Source organism: Rhinolophus sinicus, chromosome 1 (genome assembly GCF_057876585.1).
Source record: "Rhinolophus sinicus isolate RSI-liver-muscle chromosome 1, RSI-T2T, whole genome shotgun sequence".
NCBI classification, from domain to species: domain Eukaryota; kingdom Metazoa; phylum Chordata; class Mammalia; order Chiroptera; family Rhinolophidae; genus Rhinolophus; species Rhinolophus sinicus.
The window spans coordinates 168,876,986-168,897,559 of NC_142501.1; the positions used below are offsets into that span (position 1 = coordinate 168,876,986).

At 36.2% G+C, this 20,574-nt stretch overlaps 1 protein-coding gene and 1 long non-coding RNA gene across 2 annotated transcripts; one reads left to right on the forward strand and one right to left on the reverse strand.

Moving 5' to 3' along the window:
- Window positions 1-1,791: 1,791 nt before the first annotated feature.
- Window positions 1,792-3,031, reverse strand: LOC141569652 (uncharacterized). Its single transcript, XR_016018876.1, has 2 exons — window positions 2,910-3,031; window positions 1,792-2,746 (listed from the first exon to the last, which is right to left on the reverse strand). It is a non-coding gene; the product is annotated as an uncharacterized LOC141569652 (long non-coding RNA).
- NUDT9 (nudix hydrolase 9) lies at window positions 2,809-20,363 on the forward strand. The gene is made up of 8 exons (XM_019731257.3): window positions 2,809-3,482; window positions 6,772-7,011; window positions 9,580-9,675; window positions 11,840-11,926; window positions 13,673-13,784; window positions 15,782-15,928; window positions 16,728-16,812; window positions 19,850-20,363. The coding sequence occupies exons 1-8, from the start codon at window positions 3,376-3,378 to the stop codon at window positions 20,026-20,028; spliced, it is 1,053 nt and encodes a 350-aa protein (XP_019586816.1). The 5' UTR covers window positions 2,809-3,375; the 3' UTR covers window positions 20,029-20,363.
- Window positions 20,364-20,574: the final 211 nt, after the last annotated feature.

Sequence of the window (20,574 nt, forward strand, 5' to 3'; positions counted from 1 at the left end):
TGGCCAGCAAGGGTCATATGGCCCCTTTAACTACAGGGAACATAGGAAGATAAACTTTTAACTGGACACCTTTCTACGTGTGTCATAGAAAAAGGGAGGCTGGATAAACATATTGGGAAGCAGTTATTTGAGTCTCGCATGCTTCATCGAAGATCACGATTCCCCCGGCTTACTACTATGCTTTAGCACATTGACCTTTCTGCTCCTTGATTATGGCCAAGGTATTCCCCACCTCAGAGATTTTAACACTCACAGTCCTCTCTGCCTGGAATACTCTTTGTGGGGACAGAGTCCCAGAGAGCAGTTTCCAGGCTCTCGGCCTCACGTGGAAAGGTGCTGGCTCGGGTAGTAGATGGTCATAAGCTGTGACTAGTTGGCCATTAGCTGTTACCGGTCAGCCATTAGCCACTAATATAACTGCTGTGGCTAAGCTAGCAAGCGCGGATTGTGGATTGCAGTTAGCAAGTGAGGTTGGTTGGCAGAAAAGCGGACGGTGGGTTGCGTATCATGTGGCTTCCTGTGTCTCCAACCCAGCCGCCAGCGAGACTATAGTGGTATCACTCCCCTATCTATGGCTCCGTGGGTGTCCCTTTTTGGCCTTACCATGTCCTGCGTTCTTATGTGGGGAGCGGGACAAGAGACCCCATATGACACCCTGCATGACACTCCTTCCCCAGCTTATCCAGTGTCTGGTAGCTTCATGTCCTTACGTACCTCTTAAATGCCACCTCCTCAGGAAACCCTTCTTTGATACCCTCCCCTATAATCTAAAGTAGTCACTGTTGCTTTATTTTCCAGAGAAAGTTGTCTATTTCCTTCATAGCACTTCTCCTAATGTGCGATTCTTAGTTTACTTATTTATAGATTTTCCTCCCCAGAAAGTAAGCTTCCTGAAAGCAAGATTTTCCATCTTGTTCACAACTGTCTTCCTGTCACCTAGGGCAGTGCTTGGTAAATAGTAACGAGTGAACATTTGTTGTATAACAAAATAAATGGAAAAAGGGAGAACAGAATTCTTAGTTACTCTTATTTTTAGCATACCTATCAATTCCAGTAATCACATACACTGCTTTCCTATTTAAACATATTTCTCAGTATCTTTTGCCAATCTCCCCAATGATATGACACCCATAAAGTTGGTATGTGGTTTCCAAACAAAAAAATAAAACAAAAACAAAAGGCTTCACTTAAGTTCTGATGACACCCATTTAATTTGGGATATGGGTAAATGGATAGTTATATAAAACAGTGAATATCTGAGATTGCATTTCGGTTCTGCCCAAGAGTCAGCTGCAGCACACACTTACCAGGTAAGTTTCTGCAGATCTGGGAGTACAGTCCCTGAGAGGAGGAACCTGGGAGACCCGGCTGTCTGAGCTAATTGTGGTGCAGTCCCAGTGCCATGGAGTTGGTTTTGTTTGCATTGTGGTGTCGGTCTTTGAACTAAGTCCTCTGCAATCTCCCTTAAGGAATGTAGAGTTAGACCAGGCTCAAAGAACTTCCTATGAGAACTCCTGTTTTTCCCGTTCTTGGATCAGAGGTTTTGTGACTCAGTGACTTACTCCTTTCCTTCCTAATGATTGTCAGCAGACTTTAAAATGAGCTGCATCTTTTAAACAGAACCTGCCTAATACATTTCCAGTTTAAGCAGAGGTTGATGGCTGTCAACAACACCAAGAGCAAAATTTATCTGATCAGAGGAAGCCAAGTCCAGATATTTTTTAAAAAGCAAGCATTTTAATGATAGCTTCACTACCCAAGAGAACTGTCAAAGATAAAGCTGGATGCCAGTTAAAGCTGAAAAGACACATTTTATTCAGTAATACTACTGCATGAACTGAATTCAACTTCCCTGAAACAGAAGGCTGGAGATTTTTTAAAGGGTGGAGTGTGTAAAAGGAAAGGCACTGAAAGGTGTTAAGGGGGGGGTCGGTGAGTGATCCATGTGACTAGGCCATCTGGGTGTCTTACTTGGCACTTATGAGGAGAAACAAACTTCCATCTTCATGACAGGAGGCAGTACTGCAAGTCGAAGAAAGGAGCCCACAGTTAGGCCCTTATCCTTCCACAGGGACTGGGAGCTAGCTCAGAGTGATAGTCCCTGAAAGCTTGCATTTCAAAGATAGGTGCTCTCAGGTCCTTGAGGAAACACTTCTGGGTCACAGATTTATGGCACCAAGGGCAGAGAAAGGACACTGCTCTAAGAGAGGCGTTCTGGGCCTATGGCCAGGTTTTGTCTGGAATAAACAATTAAGTCTCCTGGTGGTGTTGAATTTTTCAAAGTAGATATTTTAAGGGGGGTGGAAGTTTGGGGCAGATGCTGGGATCATCCCAGCGGCAAGGCCATAAGTTGCTAGAAGCCATAGTCGAGTTTGGTCAAGTCTCCTCGTGGGGAGGTTTAGATGGAGTCGTTATTTGGTAAGAGTTTCCCCCTGTTCAGAACTGTACAGTGTGATTAATCTGGATTTTAAAGCGGTCAGTTTTATGTCTGTCTATACCACACCACTGCAACAGTGCATTACGTACTTAAGTTTAACATTTACCACATTAATAAGGTAACAATTATAAAAGATAAAATACAAGTTACAGACTATTTTGGAGAATCTGAATTGCCAACTTTCAATTTGGCTCATTTTTGCCTCGAGTTCCTCTTGGCCGTGTGCCTGTTTCGCAGCTGGTTTACTCCTCCACGGGCTTGTCAGGACCATACCCACAAAGCCTTTGTGAAAATTAGCAACTGCAGCAACTTGGTAAAAGAGGAAGAGAAAAAACCTTAGCTCCGTTGGTTTTAAGTCTCTTGTCTACCTCCTTTTCCCATAACCCCTCCCTCAGCGGTGACTCAGACGCGCGTGGTTCACTGTACCAGCTGCCTGTGACCCCTTCTGGCCTAAAGAAAGAGGACCACACACTTCTCTTACTCCCCTTTCTTTCTCCTTCTTCCCCCTTCACTTCCGCGTCTTTTTTCCCCCCACTTTCTCCTTTTTCTTCCGCGACCCCCTGCGCAGACTCGAAAGGCGAACTCAGGCGTTAGGAAGCCGGTCTGGTCTTCGCTTTGCGGCGCAGGCGTAAAGCGTCGTCACGCACCAGGAACGTCAAGGGGCCCGGGTCACTGATCGCGGCAGCCGGGGCGGGGAGCGTTGGCGCCCCTTGGTGATCTGGCTGCTTTTCTCGCACTGGGGGAAAGCCGGACTGTTATTTTAGGGCTCCTGGTCTCTGTGTATTTATGAGGTAGATCTAGCCACTCCCTCTCGGGATCGGGACGGCGGCGGGTCCTAGCACCCGCTAGATACCCGGGGACCGGGGCTGTGGGGCAGGCGGAAGCTGCGGGCTCAAGCTAAAGCGGCCTCTCTACATGAAGCCACCTGCGGGACGTTGATGGCCAGACGCGTCCTGGGAAAGACTTTAGCCACGGTGTCTCTTTCTGTGGCCTTGGCCTCTGTGACTGTCACGTGCTCGGTGTGTCGCAGCGTTCCGGAGTGCAGGTATAGACCCCTTCCTAGCGCTGGCTGCTTCCAAGACAGAGGGTTGCTGTGGGAACCAGCTTCTGGTCCCGCGGATTCTGTAGGCTTTGCTTGCGTTCCGGGTTTTTATAGCGATATACGTACACATTTTCAAAAAGGCTCAAGATGTTTTATCTGCCCTTTGAGGAAAACTAGTGATAGTGATCTTTCTTGATCTCTGCTGTTGAAATTTGCAATCCTCCATATGTCACCGACGTTATTGTCCACAGAGGTGTTTGGGTGTGGATTTGTCCCTTGCTGTTTTTTCACCCCCTAGTTAATACTTAAAACTGATTAAAGTTAATACATGCACACAGTTTAAAAACGTGGACAGCATAAATGGTGTAAAATGAAAAGTGTAAGTTATTCTTTCTCTCAACCTCTACTTTTGGTGTTTTTATTATCTACCTCTTTTTCTTGATTTGTCAACTCTGGATAAATTTAGGGATTTATGGTATCTCACATTGCCTCTTATTTTTATTCTCCTGTTCTTTGGTTTTTATTCTCCAAGTTCATTGTTAAGGAAATACGGTGGCTACTGAATTACTCATTCAGAATTCAGTCCTGTGCTTTCTATTAGTCAGCTTTTCTATGGAACTGTAAATTTTGACAAGAACCTTTTCATTCCCTAAATGCTCTAAGAGCAGACTTAAAAAAAATTATATATCCAGTTCATTCTTTTATTAGTTTCAGGTGTACAAAACAACTTAGTGATGAGACATTTATATACCTCACAAAGTGATAACCCCAGGAGGTCTATTACCTGACACTGTACATAATTATTACAATATTATTGTCTGTATTCCCAAACAGTGCTTTACATCACTGTGACTCTTTTGTAACTACCAATTTGTACTTCTTAATCCCTTCATCCTTCTCACCTAACCCCCTCCGAACTAGTAACCATCAGTTTGTTCTCTGTATCTATGAGTCTGTTTCTGTTTCGTTTGTTCTTTTATATTCCACATATAAGTGAGATCATATGGTATTTTCTTTCTCAATCTGATTTATTTCACTTAGCATAATACCCTCTAGGTCCATCAATATTGTCACAAATGGTAAGATTTCATTCTTTTTTCATAGCAGAGTGATAATCCATTGTATATATGTACCACAGTTTCTTTATCCAGTCATCTGTTGAAGGGCATTTCAGTTGTTTCTATATCTTGGCTATTGTAAATAACACTGCAGTGAACATAGGGGTGCATATATCTTTTTGAATTAGTGTTTTGAATTTCTTTGGATAAATACCCAGGAGTGGGATTGCTGGGTCATGAGGTAGTTTTATTTTTAATTTTTTGAGGAACTTCCATACTGTTTTCCGTAGTGGCTGCATCAATTTGCAATCCCACCAACAGTGCACAGGAGTTCTCTTTTCTCCACATCCTCGCCAGCACTTGCTTGTTGATTTATTGATAATGGCCATTCTGACAGGTGTGAGGTGATATCTCATTGTGTTTTTTATTTGCATTTTTCTGATGATTCGTGACCGTTGAGCATCTTTTCATATGTCTGTGGCCATATGTATGTCCTCTTTACGTTTATTCAGGTACTTTGTCCATTTGTTAATTGGATTGTTTGTTTTTTTTGGTGTTGAGTTTTATGAGTTTTTTAATAAATTTTGGGTATTAACCCCTTATCAAATGTATCATTGGTGAATATCTTTTCCCCATTCAGTTAGGTGTCTTTTTGTTCTGTTGATGGTTTCCTTTGCTGTGCAAAACTTTTTAGTTGTAGTCCCATTTGTTTTTTTTCTTTTGCTTCCCTTGTCTTAGGGGATATATCAGTAAAAATATTACTAAGGGTAATGTCTGAGAGTTTACTGCCTATGTTTTCTTTTAGGAGTTTGATAGTTTTGGGTCTTACATTTAAGTCTTGAATCTATTTTGAGTTTATTCTTGTACATGGTGTAAGAAGGTGGTTCAGTTTCATATTTTTGCATTTACCTGTCCAGTTTTCCCAGCACTATTTATCAAATAGACTGCCTTTACCCCAGTGTATATTCTTGCTTCCTTTGTCATAGATTAAATGACTATGTAGGCATGGGTTTATTTCTGGATCTCTATTCTGTTTCATTGATCTGTGTGTCTGTTTTTATGCCAATACCATGCTGTTTTGATTACTGTGGCCTTGTAGTATACTTTGATATCAGATAGCGTGATACCTCTGGCTTCGTTCTTCTTTCTCAGGATTGCTGTGGCTGTTTGGGATCTTTTGTGGTTCCATATAAATTTTAGGATTACTTGTTCTAGTTCTGTGAAAAATGCCATTTGTATTTTGATAGGAATTACATTAAATCAATAGATTACTTTGGGTATGGACATTTAAACTATATTAATTCTTCCTATCCATGAGTATGGTATATGCTTCCGTTTATTTGTATCTTCCTTAATTTCTCTTTTCAATGTCTTATAATTTTCTGAGTACAGGTCTTATACCTCCTTGGTTAAATTTTTTCCTAGGTATTTTATTTTTTTTGGATATATACCACGCTGTACATTACATCCCCATGACTTATTTATTTTATAACTGGAAGGTTGTACTTTATGTCTACCTTTACTCATTTTGTACCTGTGGCAACCACCAATCTGTTCTCTGTACGGATGCATTTTCTTTTCTTTTTAGATCCACATATAAATGACATCATATGGTATTTGTTTTTCTTTGTCTGACTTATTTCAGTTAGCATAATGCCCTCAAATTCCATCCATGTTGTTGCCAATTACAAGACTAAAGTTTACACTTTGTATATTACAGCCTGACTTTAAGTAATGTTATATTACTTTAGGTACAATGTAAGAACCATATAACAGTATATTTTTATTTTCCAGTTATTCTTCCTTTTTGCTACTTTTGCCATACATTTTACTCATGTATATTAGATTGTAGACTGTTCTTAGAAATGTATTACTTCATGTAGACTTAAACAGTCTTCTTTTACATTTGTTTTTATTGTTGTATTTCCAATACAAGCTACCCTTCCCCAACTTTTGTGCTAGTAAAAGTAAACTTCTGTCCGTTTTTCTCAACTAGAGTAAATCAGTGTAGGTTCCAATTAATAAGATTTAGCAATATTTTCTGAATTTTCATATTTGAAAATAATTTTTCACAGATATTGGACCTTTATACTAATATGCATCAAACTTGAATTTTCTGATTTTTAAGTCTTTGAATTGAAAAGTATGTTTTGGGGTCTTTGAATTATGTTCTTTAATTTTTGTTGTTATTATTTATGTAAAATATTTTCCTTTTTTTTTTTTTTTCCTCCCAGAAACTCATTTTCATCCTGTGGGTTTCATCTTAACTCCAACATCATGTCTGGTTCTAGTGGTGCCAAAGTGAAGTCCCACAAAAAGGCTCGGACATCTCCTTACCCAGGTTCAAAAGTTCAGCGCAGCCATGTTCCTAATGAGAAAGTAGGCTGGCTTGTTGAGTGGCAAGACTATAATCCTGTGGAATACACTGCAGTCTCTGTCTTGGCTGGACCGCGGTGGGCAGATCCTCAGCTCAGGTGAGCAAATTCGCTGGCATCAGCTGGGTGTAAGACCTTTAGAGAAGGTAATGGTTGTATTTATAAATTTTTATTTTGACAGCGGAAAAAAATCATTTTTATCTAGTGCTTGACTTTGTTAAAACTCAGTTTCTCTATTTGCTTGAATTCTTGCCAAAGTTAGACAGTCCATATTTATTTATTCTTTTGGGGGTTTTATGATGATCATTCCAAATAGGTAAATCTATTTTGCGATGGAGTTTTTTGTTTTGTGAAATGACAGCTGGTGGTATTTGTTTTCATTTGTTTTGTCTGGTTAGCAATAGAACATATATTGTGGTTATTTACATACACAGCTACACTTGTATTTGAAGTAGTGAAAATATTTATCAGAAGTTTTTTTCCAGATTACTAAAAACAGGATGATAAAATTAGACCAGTGTGAAAAAATAGTAAAGGGATAGATGAAGGAGAGAGAGAAAACGAGGAAAACAAAAAACTCAGGCAAAAATGTGATTTGATGAAATTCATTGAAATGCTACATTGATTTGCATTTTATGTTTATGTTCCTTTTAATAAATACAATGATAGAGTTTTTTTAATGTACTAACTGAGCTAGGCACTCTACGAAATGTTTTAAAAGCATTATTTAATTATAACTATTCTGGAATGCAAATAGGATTGTCATTTCTACTTTATAGAAAAACAAAACACACACAAAAAATGGAAGCACAGAAAGTTTTCCCTTTGCATATTGTCACAGAGCTATTAGATGGTATAGCTTGGACTTGAGCTCTGACTCCAGAATTTGTGTTCTTAACTGCTGTGGTAAACTGCTTAGTCAAGGACAGTTTTATAAGTTTAATTTACTGGGTTTATTGTAAATAGTCCTCTTAAGGCATTATTTAATTAAGTAAAAAATTTTGCTAGTTGGATAGATCTAGTATTAGTTCCTTAGATGTTTAAACTTTACCATGGACTCATTGCTGTCACTTGACCTATAGTTTCCTTATTTTATCCAAAGATGTTTTTGTAACTTTGTGATAGTACTTGGATTATGAATTAATATGAAGCTGACCTATGGAGAAATTATAAGCTTTAAGTAAGTTCCATTTCCTCCTTTTAGAGGATGTACGTTACGCATTTATACATACATTATACATACCCATTATGCACAAATAAAATTAATGACATTGGCTGGGGTGCTATATATAGTGTAAACAGAGGAAGATTGAATACTTTTTCGTAGTTTTCATTCAATTTTTTTAAAGTTGAATTTACATCACCACCTAAATCAAGCTTTATTACTAATATTAATGCTTTAATTATAATTAGATTCATGCTTTTTAAATTTTAACAGTGAATTTCTAGAGTCCCAAGAGCATTCTAATTCTGGTTTTACAATTTCATGATTTTTACCATTATTTTTATTTGTGTGTTAGATGGAAGCTTGGTTAGAAGTCTTGAGAGAATATGTGGATCATTCAAATTGGAAATTATTCCCAAAGGAGAGCACAAATATTTCTATACTCACTTACTGGAATTAAAGCAAGAAAAAAACTGAAACTTGTGTCAGCATTCCCCATGAACTGTCCAGTGCTATACAACTCTTTAGTCACTGACAATGCTGTTATGTCAGTGATTTCTTTATCTATACTGGTTTTAAAATATTTTTGGACGACCGGATGCCTAAGTTGGTTAGAGCGCGAGCTCTGAACAATAGGGTTCCCTGAATGTTTCCCACATGGGCCAGTGAGCTGTGCCCTCCACGACTAGATTGAAGACAATGAGCTGCCGCTGAGCTTTCTGAGGGTTGGCCAGATGGCTCAGTTGGTTAGAGCTCGAGCTCTTAACAACAAGGTTGTCAGTTCAATTCCCGCATTGGATGGTGGGCTGCGTCCCCTGTTACTAAGATTGAAAACGGCAACTGAACTTGGAGCTGAGCTGCGCCCTCCACAACTAGATTGAAGGACAACGACTTGGAGCTGATGGGCCCTGGAGAGACATACTGTTCCCCAGTATTCCTCAATAAAATAAAAATAAAAATAGTTTATAAAAAAAAATTTATTTTGTTGAGGTATGATATAAATACAATAGAAGTACACATTTATTTAGTGTTTAGGTATAGCTCAGTAAAAATTTTATCTTTATATAGCTCTGTAAATACTTCTCAGATTAAGATCTGGGACATTTCCAGTATATTATATCTATTTTAATTTGCATTATATTTATTATGAAGTTTGTGGGGTGAATTCACTATTTTGTGGGTTTACTTTGATAAAAATACTAATAGGTGCACATCTGAAGAAATTAAAATTACTTTGTGGCAATAGAAACATTGAGATATCGGAAGGAATCTTATTTTTGAACCACACAGGAACCAATAGTTACCATATTTTGCCCACAAACCATTCCTTCTTGCTAATAGTAATACAGACGTTTTTTGTAGCGTGTGGGAGGAAGTCCAGTTGTTCTGTCATTAGTCCTTCCCAGAGGGATTATGTTATACATTCTTGTAAGCTGTTTTGGTTAAGCTGTTGGTGGTATTGGACTATTATTTCTTATTTTATATTGGTATTCTCATTACAGTGAAAGTAACTTTTCTCCCAAGTTTAATGAAAAAGATGGGCAAGTTGAGAGAAAGAGCCAGAATGGCCTATATGAGATTGAAAATGGAAGACCTAGGTAGGTACTGGGAATGGAACTTCTTACAATAATGGGTCTTCAAAAGGTAGGAAATATAATTAACATTTATTGAGTGCTTGTGTATGCCAGACATTGTGTAAAATAATTTATATATGTGATCTAATTAAATCATCACACTAACGGGGTGGATTTTTCTAGTTCTATTTACAGATGAGAGAGAATGTAAGCAATTTACATATAGTGAGTAAGTGGCAGAGGCAGGATTTGAATGTCTTTTTGTAACTCAACCTTCAAAGTAGAAATAATTAATTGAATAAGTTAACAGACAAAGGGTTGAAAATTGTATGTTTAGTAGTTATTTATTAAATAGTAAAAGTAAGAATTTGTCCAGCATGTAAGAGTAAAAATAAAAATAGCTCAATCATTTAACATCAAGAATCTTTCTGTACTTTTAAAAATGATTTTTTTGCACAACTCCAAAAGTTTCCATTTTCCTTAAGTAGACATTGTAAAAGTTTGGAAGAAATGTGAAAATTAGCATGACCCAAATAAAACAAAGGAAGGATCACAGATGGTTCTCACCTTGTAAAAATGTTGTAATTTGTATTCTTAGTTCCTCTGGGACTAGGAAATTGACAGTACTGCTCTCACTGCAACCTGGTCCTTTAGTTTTGCAAAACCCTTTCTTTGGTCGGAACTTATTTGCCTTTTTATGTTATTGAATCTTTCAAAGTCAAACACTCCTTGCATTTGACTTATTCCTTAGGTTCTTTTCTGGGTAAAATATATTAAAAGATACGTATATATATAAAATGATAGGCAGCAAGGGCAAGATAATATGCTGTTTTAGTCCAGCCTCTTGGACTAATAGAAACCAACTCTAGCTTGCCTAAGCAAAAAGTGAGCTGTACTCTAGCACTATAGAATCTCAAGGAGCCCAAAGCTAACTTTAGGAAAGGGTGAAATTGGATATCCACCCGGATTGTCTCTCTCCCTCATGTCTGCTTTTATACCTATGTTGCCTTCATTTCTCTTTCCCTACAAACACCTTTCTCTGCTTCTCAAGCTACATGGTAGTCTATATGTCTTTTCTAAAACTTCCAGTTTACAAGGTATAGGCTTGGTCATCTCTAAAACTAACATTCTCTGTCTTAATATTGGCTTTGATCATTTGTGTTCAGGGGTGGTTACGTGGAATAAAACATAGTTACTGGCCACCCTGCCCCTCTTCCTGTGAATTTGGAAAGTAGAATTTTGTCACCTGGCCAGATGTCGTATCGTGCCTTTTTGTCTTTATCTGCAAGTCTTGCTGAAATATTTTTGAGTCTAGTACAAAACAATATAAAAATTCATTTAGCTTTAATAACAGTCACTGGGAAGAACAGAATAAAAAGAGAGGGTAGAAAGAGAAAGTTTGGCAAGTTATTTACTTTTACATACTGGGAGGACAAAAATATAATATTAAATAGGTAAGATATCAGATTAGGGCATTTTACTGGTACATAATGATGAAATTTGAACATTTAAGGAATATTGATTAAAAGAAAATTACTCAGACATGAGTGTTGCTATGTTTATCTGACAGACTTTTTAATATTCGATAATGGCATTAAGTTAAATAGTAAGTTGACATTTTTATAAATTTTTTTCTTTAAAATTTGAATACTTGAAGTCCTGAAATATTAAATAATACATATTACTGATAATAAATATTAAGAAGCCACTGAGGAAAAATGGACTTTAAAATGTAACAAAAAAATATTTTAATGGGAAAGGTTATAGGACAGTGGCATTGAAAAAGAGGATGGTGAGAAAGTGAAGCATGGGTGTCCTGAATAAATCATCACTGTTGTAGCGATAGATGATTAGGTACACAGCATTTCATCCTCCAAGTTTAAGAATACAATAAGGTTCTAGTGTGAATTTAGGAGTATAGGTGAAAACTGAAACAAATTCTTTTATTGTAGAACAACTTCGGAAATAAGATCCTCCTCCTGGATCAAGTCCAAAGCTTAAGACATGCACAAAAGTTAAATAACAGTGAAAGGAAATACGTGCTTTTAGTGCTAGATATGTGATAGTCCTCCTGCATTTGTGTGCAGATATGATTTTCCTCTTAGAGCTCTTATTACTTTTTATTGGGCCATATCAAGTTGGGTTGAAAGAGATGAACCCTTTCAGTTAATTTTGTTTTTCCCCCCAGAAATCCTGTAGGGCGGACAGGACTGGTTGGCCGAGGGCTTTTGGGGCGATGGGGCCCAAATCATGCTGCAGATCCCATCATAACCAGGTAAGAACTAAAAAAACATTTCAGTAGTAAAGAGCTGAGTGATTGGAAAAATACAGACTGCAACCATGTGTTTACATATACATGTACATATGAGGTGATATCAAACAATATGGTGAATGTTTAAATAAAAAAATTTATTACAGTAAAAGACACATTGCCATTAATCCCCCTTAAAGTACTCCCCCTCGCTTCGAGCACACTTCTCCCATCATTCTTGCCACTTTATGAAGCAGTTCTGGGAGTCCTCTTTCGTGAGTGTCTTTAGTTGCACTGCTGTGACCGCCTTGATGTCCTCAATCGATTCAAAACTTTTACCTTTCATGGTCATTTTGACTTTGGGGAAGAGCCAGAGTCGCACGGTGTCATATCCGGTGAATAAGGTGGATGAGGACACACCGCAGTGTTTTTATTTGACAGAAATTGCCATACCAGAAGCGATGTGTGACATGGAGTGTTGTCATGATGGAGGATGATTTACGGCACACTTTAAAACACACCTTTTCTCAACTGTAGCTCACACCTGACTGACTGCACCGAACAAGTAGAAACTTGTCACACACTGTTACTAAGGTTCGATGTGCTGCTTCCCGTATTGAAGATCCCTGCCTTTCCGTTGGATGGCACTCGGCAGCAGCATTCACTGTAGTTTGTGATCAAAACAGAAAGGCTGTGTGTCACTGTACTTACCAAACTGTCACTCTGGCTTATAATTTATTCACTTACATGTCTAGCTCCATTGCTAGACTATGAGCTCTTTCAGGGGAGGAATTATGGGTTAGATATGGTCGTCGGCCACTATATAAAAAAATTTGGCAACTCAAAGTTTATTTCATTGAGATTCCTGCAGAGCAGTGATTAGACAATAGGCTTTCTTTTTCGGTTTAGTATTGGAAATTCAAAATCTTTATCTTTGCATAAGAGAGTATTAGAACAATTCTTAAAATTGGGAGGGGGAGGGTAAATACGGTTGGAGTTGGGAAGAGGAGATTTATCAGCATCTCTGGGAAGAAAGCTGTGATTAGAAAAAGTGCATTCTGAAATTATCATTGCCTTGATACTTTTTAAAAAAAAACACATGCAATTCAATTCAAAATAATAAAATTAAAGGATAGAGTGAGATTTTTTTTGTTTAAATCAAAGAAGGCCATAAAGATTGAGAAGTACTACTTTTTTTTTTTTTTTTTGGTATGGAGGGCTCAGCTCACAGTGGCTCATGTGGGGACTGGCAACCTCGGTGTTAGCAGCACCATGCTCTAACCAAGTGAGCTAATAGGCCACCCCTGAGAAGTACTACTTTTGAGACCAGTTGAACCTGTATCATATAACCTGCTTTTCTGATAACAGAGTGAACTGTTAAAAGCAAATACTACTGATCTTTTACACTACCTGTAATTCTTAAAAAGGATCCTTGGACTTTATTTTTAATTTAAATTTTTTTTTTAACTTTTATGACCCTTCCTTTAAATTCTGTTCTGCTTTTAAATTTCTTTTTTTGATAGCATTTTAAAACTGTAAAAACTGTTTATATCCTGAATTTTCATTATGAAGAATACAATATCTTTTACAGAAAGGCCTGGTTTGTAACAGTGCTTACATATAGAATATTTCAAATATAAAACATTTTTTTGGTAAAAGTAGCTGATTTGAGGTACATTTATATGTACTCTTTATAACTTTGTCTCAAGCTTGAGATAGAACCTTTGTCTTTGTTCTAAATCAGATATGCTCTTACATTACTATTTACAGGTGGAAAAAGGATAGAAGTGGAAATAAAATCACCCACCCCATTTCTGGGAAAAACATCTTACAGTTTGTTGCAATCAAAAGGAAAGACTGTGGAGAATGGGCACTCCCAGGGGTGAGCATTATAATTAGATCAAATTAATGTTTTAAGTTCTTTTTAGTTGCTTTATTTACTGCAAGGTTATTGTGTGTGGATCTTTTCTGCTTCATTTATCTTCCATTCTTCCCCACTTCAACTAGTAATTCTTTTGTAATTCATCACTGCAATGAAATGTCATTGCCAATACCAAGTATAGGATAATACAACAAGGCATTTAGAATCTGAGTCTAAATCTAAAACCCTTGGGAAGGAACATGGATTTTGAAGTTAGACTTAGGCTTATGTCCTGACCTTTCCACTTTGAGCTGAGTGATGTAGATTTCTGATCCTCATTTTTACAATAAAGATAATCATATCTGCTTCATAAGATTGCTAGATGTATAGCATACAGAGCAGCTGGTGTAAAGTAGGTACTCATTATTGTGGGGTCCCATCTCAGAACTCAATACCTACTCCAAGCCCCAGGTAAGATTTTTAGCATTTTTTTGTTTTCTGATAACTTTAGATATAATAAAATAGATAACTTTTATTACTTACTGTTCCTTGTAGTTTTTAAAATTTCCATAATATCATCAGGAAGAGTGTACTTTTGTTGAGTTCATGTTAGTGGTATATTTGAAGTGGCTTTTAAAAACGTGTATGTATGTGGCATATTTAATATCATATTGTGAAATGGAGATAGTTTGATGAGCAGATGACATACCATTATCTGCAAGAATGACTTTTTTCTTTGTGGGATAAAAATGGAATGGAAAGGAATATCTCAGTTCACTGTGATAAAAGCCCAGGCTAATTATTACCCGCCAAATAGTGAAACTTCACTCATGCTGAGTGCAAAGTGCAATAATGATTACATCATAGGATTTTATATTTTTATTGTCATTTGAAATTTCTGATCAGTCAGGGGACTGTTGTCACTGATACAATTTTTACAGTCAGTCACCTAATCAGTATATTCCGAGTATCTGCCTTTTTTGTCAGCTAATAATTTTAGACATTAAGGATACAGCAGCAACATAAACAAACATCCCTGTCCTCTTGGTGCTTACATTCCAGAGGGGGAGACAGGTGACATAAGATGTATTATTGTATGCTAGAAGGATATAACTATTAAAAAAACTAAAGCAAGAAAGGGGACTAGGAAGTGTTTGAGAGTTTGCAGTTTTAGATAGGACGTTTAGAGTTTCCCTGAGAAGGTAACATTTGAGTAAAGAACTGAAGGAGGTGAATGAGTGAATGATATGGCTATCTGGGGAAAAGCATCTTGGACAGAAGTAATAGGTGCAAAGTTCCTAAGGTGGGTGTATGTCTCGTACACCCCAGGAGCATTGAGGAGGTCAGTGGGCTGGAATGGAACGAACAATGGGGAAAGTATCAACTTGCTGTATTCTTTCTTGCCTCCAGGCCTTCCTTCCTTAGCTTGCTTTTGTAAAATACTAGGAAAGCAGTCTGATTGGCTTCGTTTACCATAGGCTAACCTTGGACCAATTTCTGAGGTCAAGTATGTAAGATACCCTGATAGGCTGCTTCTCCTACCTTGTTTCCCCAAAAATAAGACCAAGATGGACAATCAGCTGTAATGTGTCTTTTGGAGCAAACATTAATATAAGACCTGGTCTTATTTTACTATAATATAAGACTGGGTCTTATATAGTATAAAATATAATATGATATGATATGATATGATATGATATAATATATAGTAATGGGTATAATATAATATAATAAATATAATACAATATAATATAATACTGGGTCTAATATAATATAATACCGGGTGTTATATTAATTTTTGCTCCAGAAGACACATTAGAGATGATTGTTCAGCTAGGTCTTATTTTCGGGGAAACACGGTAGAAACAAATGGTTTAGAGAAGAACATATGACAGAAGAATGGGGATCGTGATTGTGGGCAGATAGAACAATAATGCCTACTGCATCACTCAGTAAATATTTGTTGAATGAATTAAAGCCTATTATTATTATTATTTTAACAAAAATGTGACTCTTAGGGGATGGTGGATCCAGGAGAGAAGATTAGTGCTGCACTGAAAAGAGAATTTGGTGAGGAAGCTCTCAACTCCTTACAGAAATCCAGTGCTGAAAAGAGAAAATTAGAGGAACAGCTGCACAAACTCTTCAACCAGGAACATCTAGTGGTAAGAAATGGTAGTTCCTAGGATGATTTAGTTTTGTGGATTAGTGAAAATTACTTAAAGTTCACCTGGAAATCTGGTAGATCATTCTCTGAATAAAGTGAAATACTTGTATATTTGTAGTACATATACATAAAAACAACAAATTATAGTAGATCTTCACTGTAAGATTTTTATGTAAAGTTTTATAGCCCAACTTTACGTTGATTATTACATTTTTTCCTCTTAGTTTTTCTTTAGAGTAGGTGTGAACTAATGTGACACTGAGCTCACCCATCCAACAGAAAACCTGTTTACAGTTTTGCATGAAATCAGCTCTTTTGAAAGGACATTTCTGTTGAAATTATGTTACTCAGAGTGTTTCTGGTTGATAACCTTGTCTGTTTTGTCCAAACAAATCTTTGTAAAGATTTTAAAGATCATCTTATAAGGTATATGTGCACGAATAAATAAGGAAAAGGACAGATTTTTTTGTTGTTGTTGGCTTTTGTTTGGATTGCTTTGTTTTCTTTCTAGAATTCAGATTTCTTAATTATTTATGTTGTCCAGTTTTTTTGAAGCACATTTGTGTTAAATGGCTAGATCCAGATCTTTCCATATATTAGTGGCTTAAATATTAGTCTTTATTAACTTTATTTATAGATATCCTTTTTTAACTAGAAGAATCTAGTATGTCTGAAATGATAATCACATAAATTAATAAAACAGAAGAATACCTAAATTATATAGACTTATAAAAAATCATATGGCTAGATATGACTTACTGATTCTGAAATTAGAGTCTGCTTCCTTTTAAAAACAGATATATAAGGGATATGTTGATGATCCTCGAAACACTGATAATGCTTGGATGGAGACAGAAGCTGTGAACTACCATGATGAAACAGGTAATTTTACTTATGTTTATTAAACTAACTGGTTAGAGGATCAATTTAAGTCAAGCAGTCTACCAAGGCACAGTTAGATCTGGACTGTTTTAGCTTCTTAAGCCAATCAGCTCCTGATTATAGGATTATATTATATGAAACCAAAATTGTTGTTACTAACAGAATACATAGAAGAAAGCCTGAAGTATTACTACTAACTAATTTACTTTATTGGTAGCATATAAAATTAAGATTGAATTTATGGACTAAAATTATGTGCTTAACTTTGTCAGATTGTATGCTATGAGTCCATTTGTGTAAGACAAAAACAAAAGCAACTGGAAATCTGGGTAGGAAGGATGGCCAGGATAAAATAAATTGGATTTATATCTGTCTTACTCTTTGAAATAGTTTTACAACAAACATGTATTGTTAAAACACAAGACAATACCAAAAAAATTCCAGATACTGAAAAATAAAATCTTATTACAAAAAGAGAGGGGAAATCTGCTATCTTAAAAATTTATTAGGACCTTTAATTTATACATTGAATGGCTTCTCTTAAAACATTTTTTATTACTAAATTGGATGACATTTTGAATATTTTGTTTTCATCGGTAGCATAATGAAGTGAGGGTACCATTATGTGAGAGACCTGACTGTCCTACTCATTGCTGTTTTCTGAGCTGCGTGCCCTTGTGCAAGTCACTTGTTCTCTTGGACTCAGTTTTTTCACTTAATAAGATTGGCTGGAACTAGAAGATCTGTCACTTTCACTTTCTGTGCTTTTGTTTGTTGAACTTGGGGAAACTGCTAGCACCATTTCCATTGCTGCTATACAACTACCCTGACTGAAGTATTAGAAGAGTTCATTCTGGTAATGAGAACTTAGAAGACATATTTCAGATGGAAAAATATTCATATACACATGTAACTTAGAAGCAGGTCTGTACTACTTAACTACTGATAAATTTGTTAACTATTTATATTTGGAGTTAAAAACAATGATCCTCTAGAGGTTGATTATATAGTTTATGAGTTGTTCAATTAACTGTTTTCACCCTTCCATTCTCTTTTTAAGCTTAAAATATTTCTGATCTGATAATTCCAAAACCTGATTCTGAAGCTTGCTTTGTCTCTCAGACTGTGTTTTTGCCTTTTTGTATGCTTTGTAGTGTTTTTTGAAAGCTGGATATGCTGTATCTAGTAAAAGGGACTGAGGCAGATAGGCCTTTCGTGTTGAATTTTATGTTTAAGTCAGGCTGTGCTAATTTATTATTTGCTGTAGTTCTAAGTGTCAGAAGCTAAAATTTCTGAATCAAGAAAATGTGATGTCCCCTCTCCCCCCCCAACACCACCAAGATTGGGCCTCTAGGAGATTTTCTCTCAAATTAGTCTATAGATTAGTTTCCAGAAATTAGTTAATTACCTTTTAAATGTGCCCACCACTTGCTGGCTCCAGTGGTGTGCTTCTGTTCCTAGTAAGTCGTGATTCTCTGTATTTGCCTATCTCTCCAGTTTTCAAGATGGCAATGTAACCTCTGACCTCAGTTCTCTGATGGATCCAAGAAGAATTCTTGATTTTGTTTGTTCAACTTTTTTCTTGTGATATGGTAGTGATAACTTCCAAGCTCTTTACATGTCAGATAGGACTCTAAACATTTTAGAATTTTGTTTTGTGTCATTTATGGGGTGACCAAAATGGAAGGGGGGGGGGTGTAAAAGAACTTTTCAGACATTATTAGTTCTAATACAGAGCATGTTTTAGAGGATGTTGTTATTTAGATAATCAGATATATTAACTTTTAGATTCAGGTTTATTTTTAATTCTGGTCTCCATTGATGGTTAGATGTAGTTGCAAAGAGGACACACAAAGAGCTGCCAATTTAGAATTGAAATTTGCAAACTTTTGTGCTAAACTCTAATTGATTGGCTCTTTTTCTAAAGAAGTAGTTTTATTATTTTATTATTACAAAGGTAACTATTATAAAGATAAAGGTAAACCGTGTTTATAAGTTATTTAAAAAATAAAGAGGAAAAAATTTAAAAACAACAGTTATTTCATTTCCCAAAGATGAACAGTGTTGACATTTTTTCTTCCAGACTTTGTATAGCTGTTTTTAAAATAGAAATGGGCTCATAATGTACGTTCTGTTTTTATACTTGAATTTTCACTTAAAAAAAATATATGGCCCTCTCTCCATGTCAGTATATATAGATCTGCTTCATTTTTAATGACTGTATAGGAGTCCATTGTATAGCTGTCCTATCATTTATTTAATCTGTGCCCTATAGGTGGAATTTTGGTTGTCTATTGTTTTCTTTTTGGTTATAAATGTTGCCTTGAATACTTGAACAGGCTTGTTTTTTTATGTCCTTAGGATAAATTCTTTGAAGTAGAATTGCTGGAGTGTTGATTGCATCCTCAGTGTCTGGTACAGAGTCTGGTGCATAAGAGGCACTCCGATATTTGTTAAATGAATACTCATCAGAGAGCATTTGCTTTTTAAAAGCATGTGATTAATGTTGCCAAATTGTCATACAGAAACATGCCATTTATATTCCGAATTGTGATTGTGGGCACTTTTAATTTTTTTGGTATTTATAATTAATAAATAAGTATATATATTAATATAATCATAAATATTTTCTTTTATGGTATCTGATTTGATTACATGCTTAGAAAAGTCCACTTACCCTAAAACTATAAAACGAGTTACGAGTAATTGTTTTTTTTTTTAACATTTAAATCTCTAATCCCTCTAGAATTCATTCTGCTATAAGGTTTCATGCTTATTTAATATGAACTCTGTTTTTTTGTAGGATAATATTCCTACTTTTTAAAGAGAAAAGCTTTCTTACTGGTGCCGCTACTTAAAATTTAGGAACGTGATTAAAATTTGGAATATTCTAGTTTTTAAATCACTTGACTACTTAAATACAATGATGATTTTATTTTTAGTAAGTATACTTGAAGATACAGAGTTATGCTAAAAAAGAAATGAATAAATGAATCACTTTTCCTTGGTGATGAAGATTTTTTTCTTTGGTAACCAGGTGAGATAATGGATAACCTTGCCTTAGAAGCTGGAGATGATGCTGGAAAAGTGAAGTGGGTAGACATCACTGATAAACTCAAGCTTTATGCCAGTCACTCTCAGTTTATTAAACTTGTGGCAAAGAAACGAGATGCGCATTGGAGTGAGGACCCTGAAACTGACTGCCATGGGTTGTAGCTCACATCTCCATGTAAGCCAAAGGCCGGCAAATGAGCGTGTTGAAAAGAAAACAGTATCTCGGAACTCATACTAGAAAGGACGCAGGGTAGGTGACTTGGAAATTATTTTATTCACTTTCAAAATGATTATCATTTAGAAGGTTTTACTTCAGAATAAAATTACTAAATGCAGTGAAGTGCAACACAGAATTTTCTGCTTTCCACTTAAAAGAATATAAACAGTCATATTTTGTATGTATTCTATGTAAGCATGCCTTAAACCAAATTCAAACAACTTTGATGCTCTTTGAAGAATCATAGTCTGAATAAAGATAAATTTCTAATCAGCTGTAACTTCAGCTTTCCATCTGGTTCTTGTTTACCAGTTGTTTTTTGTTCTCCTTGATCTTCTGTGGTCGGAAGGACATTTCTGCCAATCAAGCTCCTTCAGGAGGAGCACAATTGTCTAATCTATTTTTTAATTATTTGTTTCACATTTTGCTTTATGTGATCTTGTTGAAGCTGATTTGAAAAATGGAAACCTTACGTATTCTTGTCTTTAGAG

Excerpts from the sequence above, each read along its gene's own strand:
- NUDT9 (XM_019731257.3), top strand. The coding sequence starts at position 3,376 with ATGGCCAGACGCGTCCTGGGAAAGACTTTAGCCACGGTGTCTCTTTCT. Across the intron at positions 11,927-13,672 it reads GCAGATCCCATCATAACCAG|GTGGAAAAAGGATAGAAGTG; the intron begins GTAAGAACTAAA and ends TACTATTTACAG. Across the intron at positions 13,785-15,781 it reads GAGAATGGGCACTCCCAGGG|GGGATGGTGGATCCAGGAGA; the intron begins GTGAGCATTATA and ends TGTGACTCTTAG.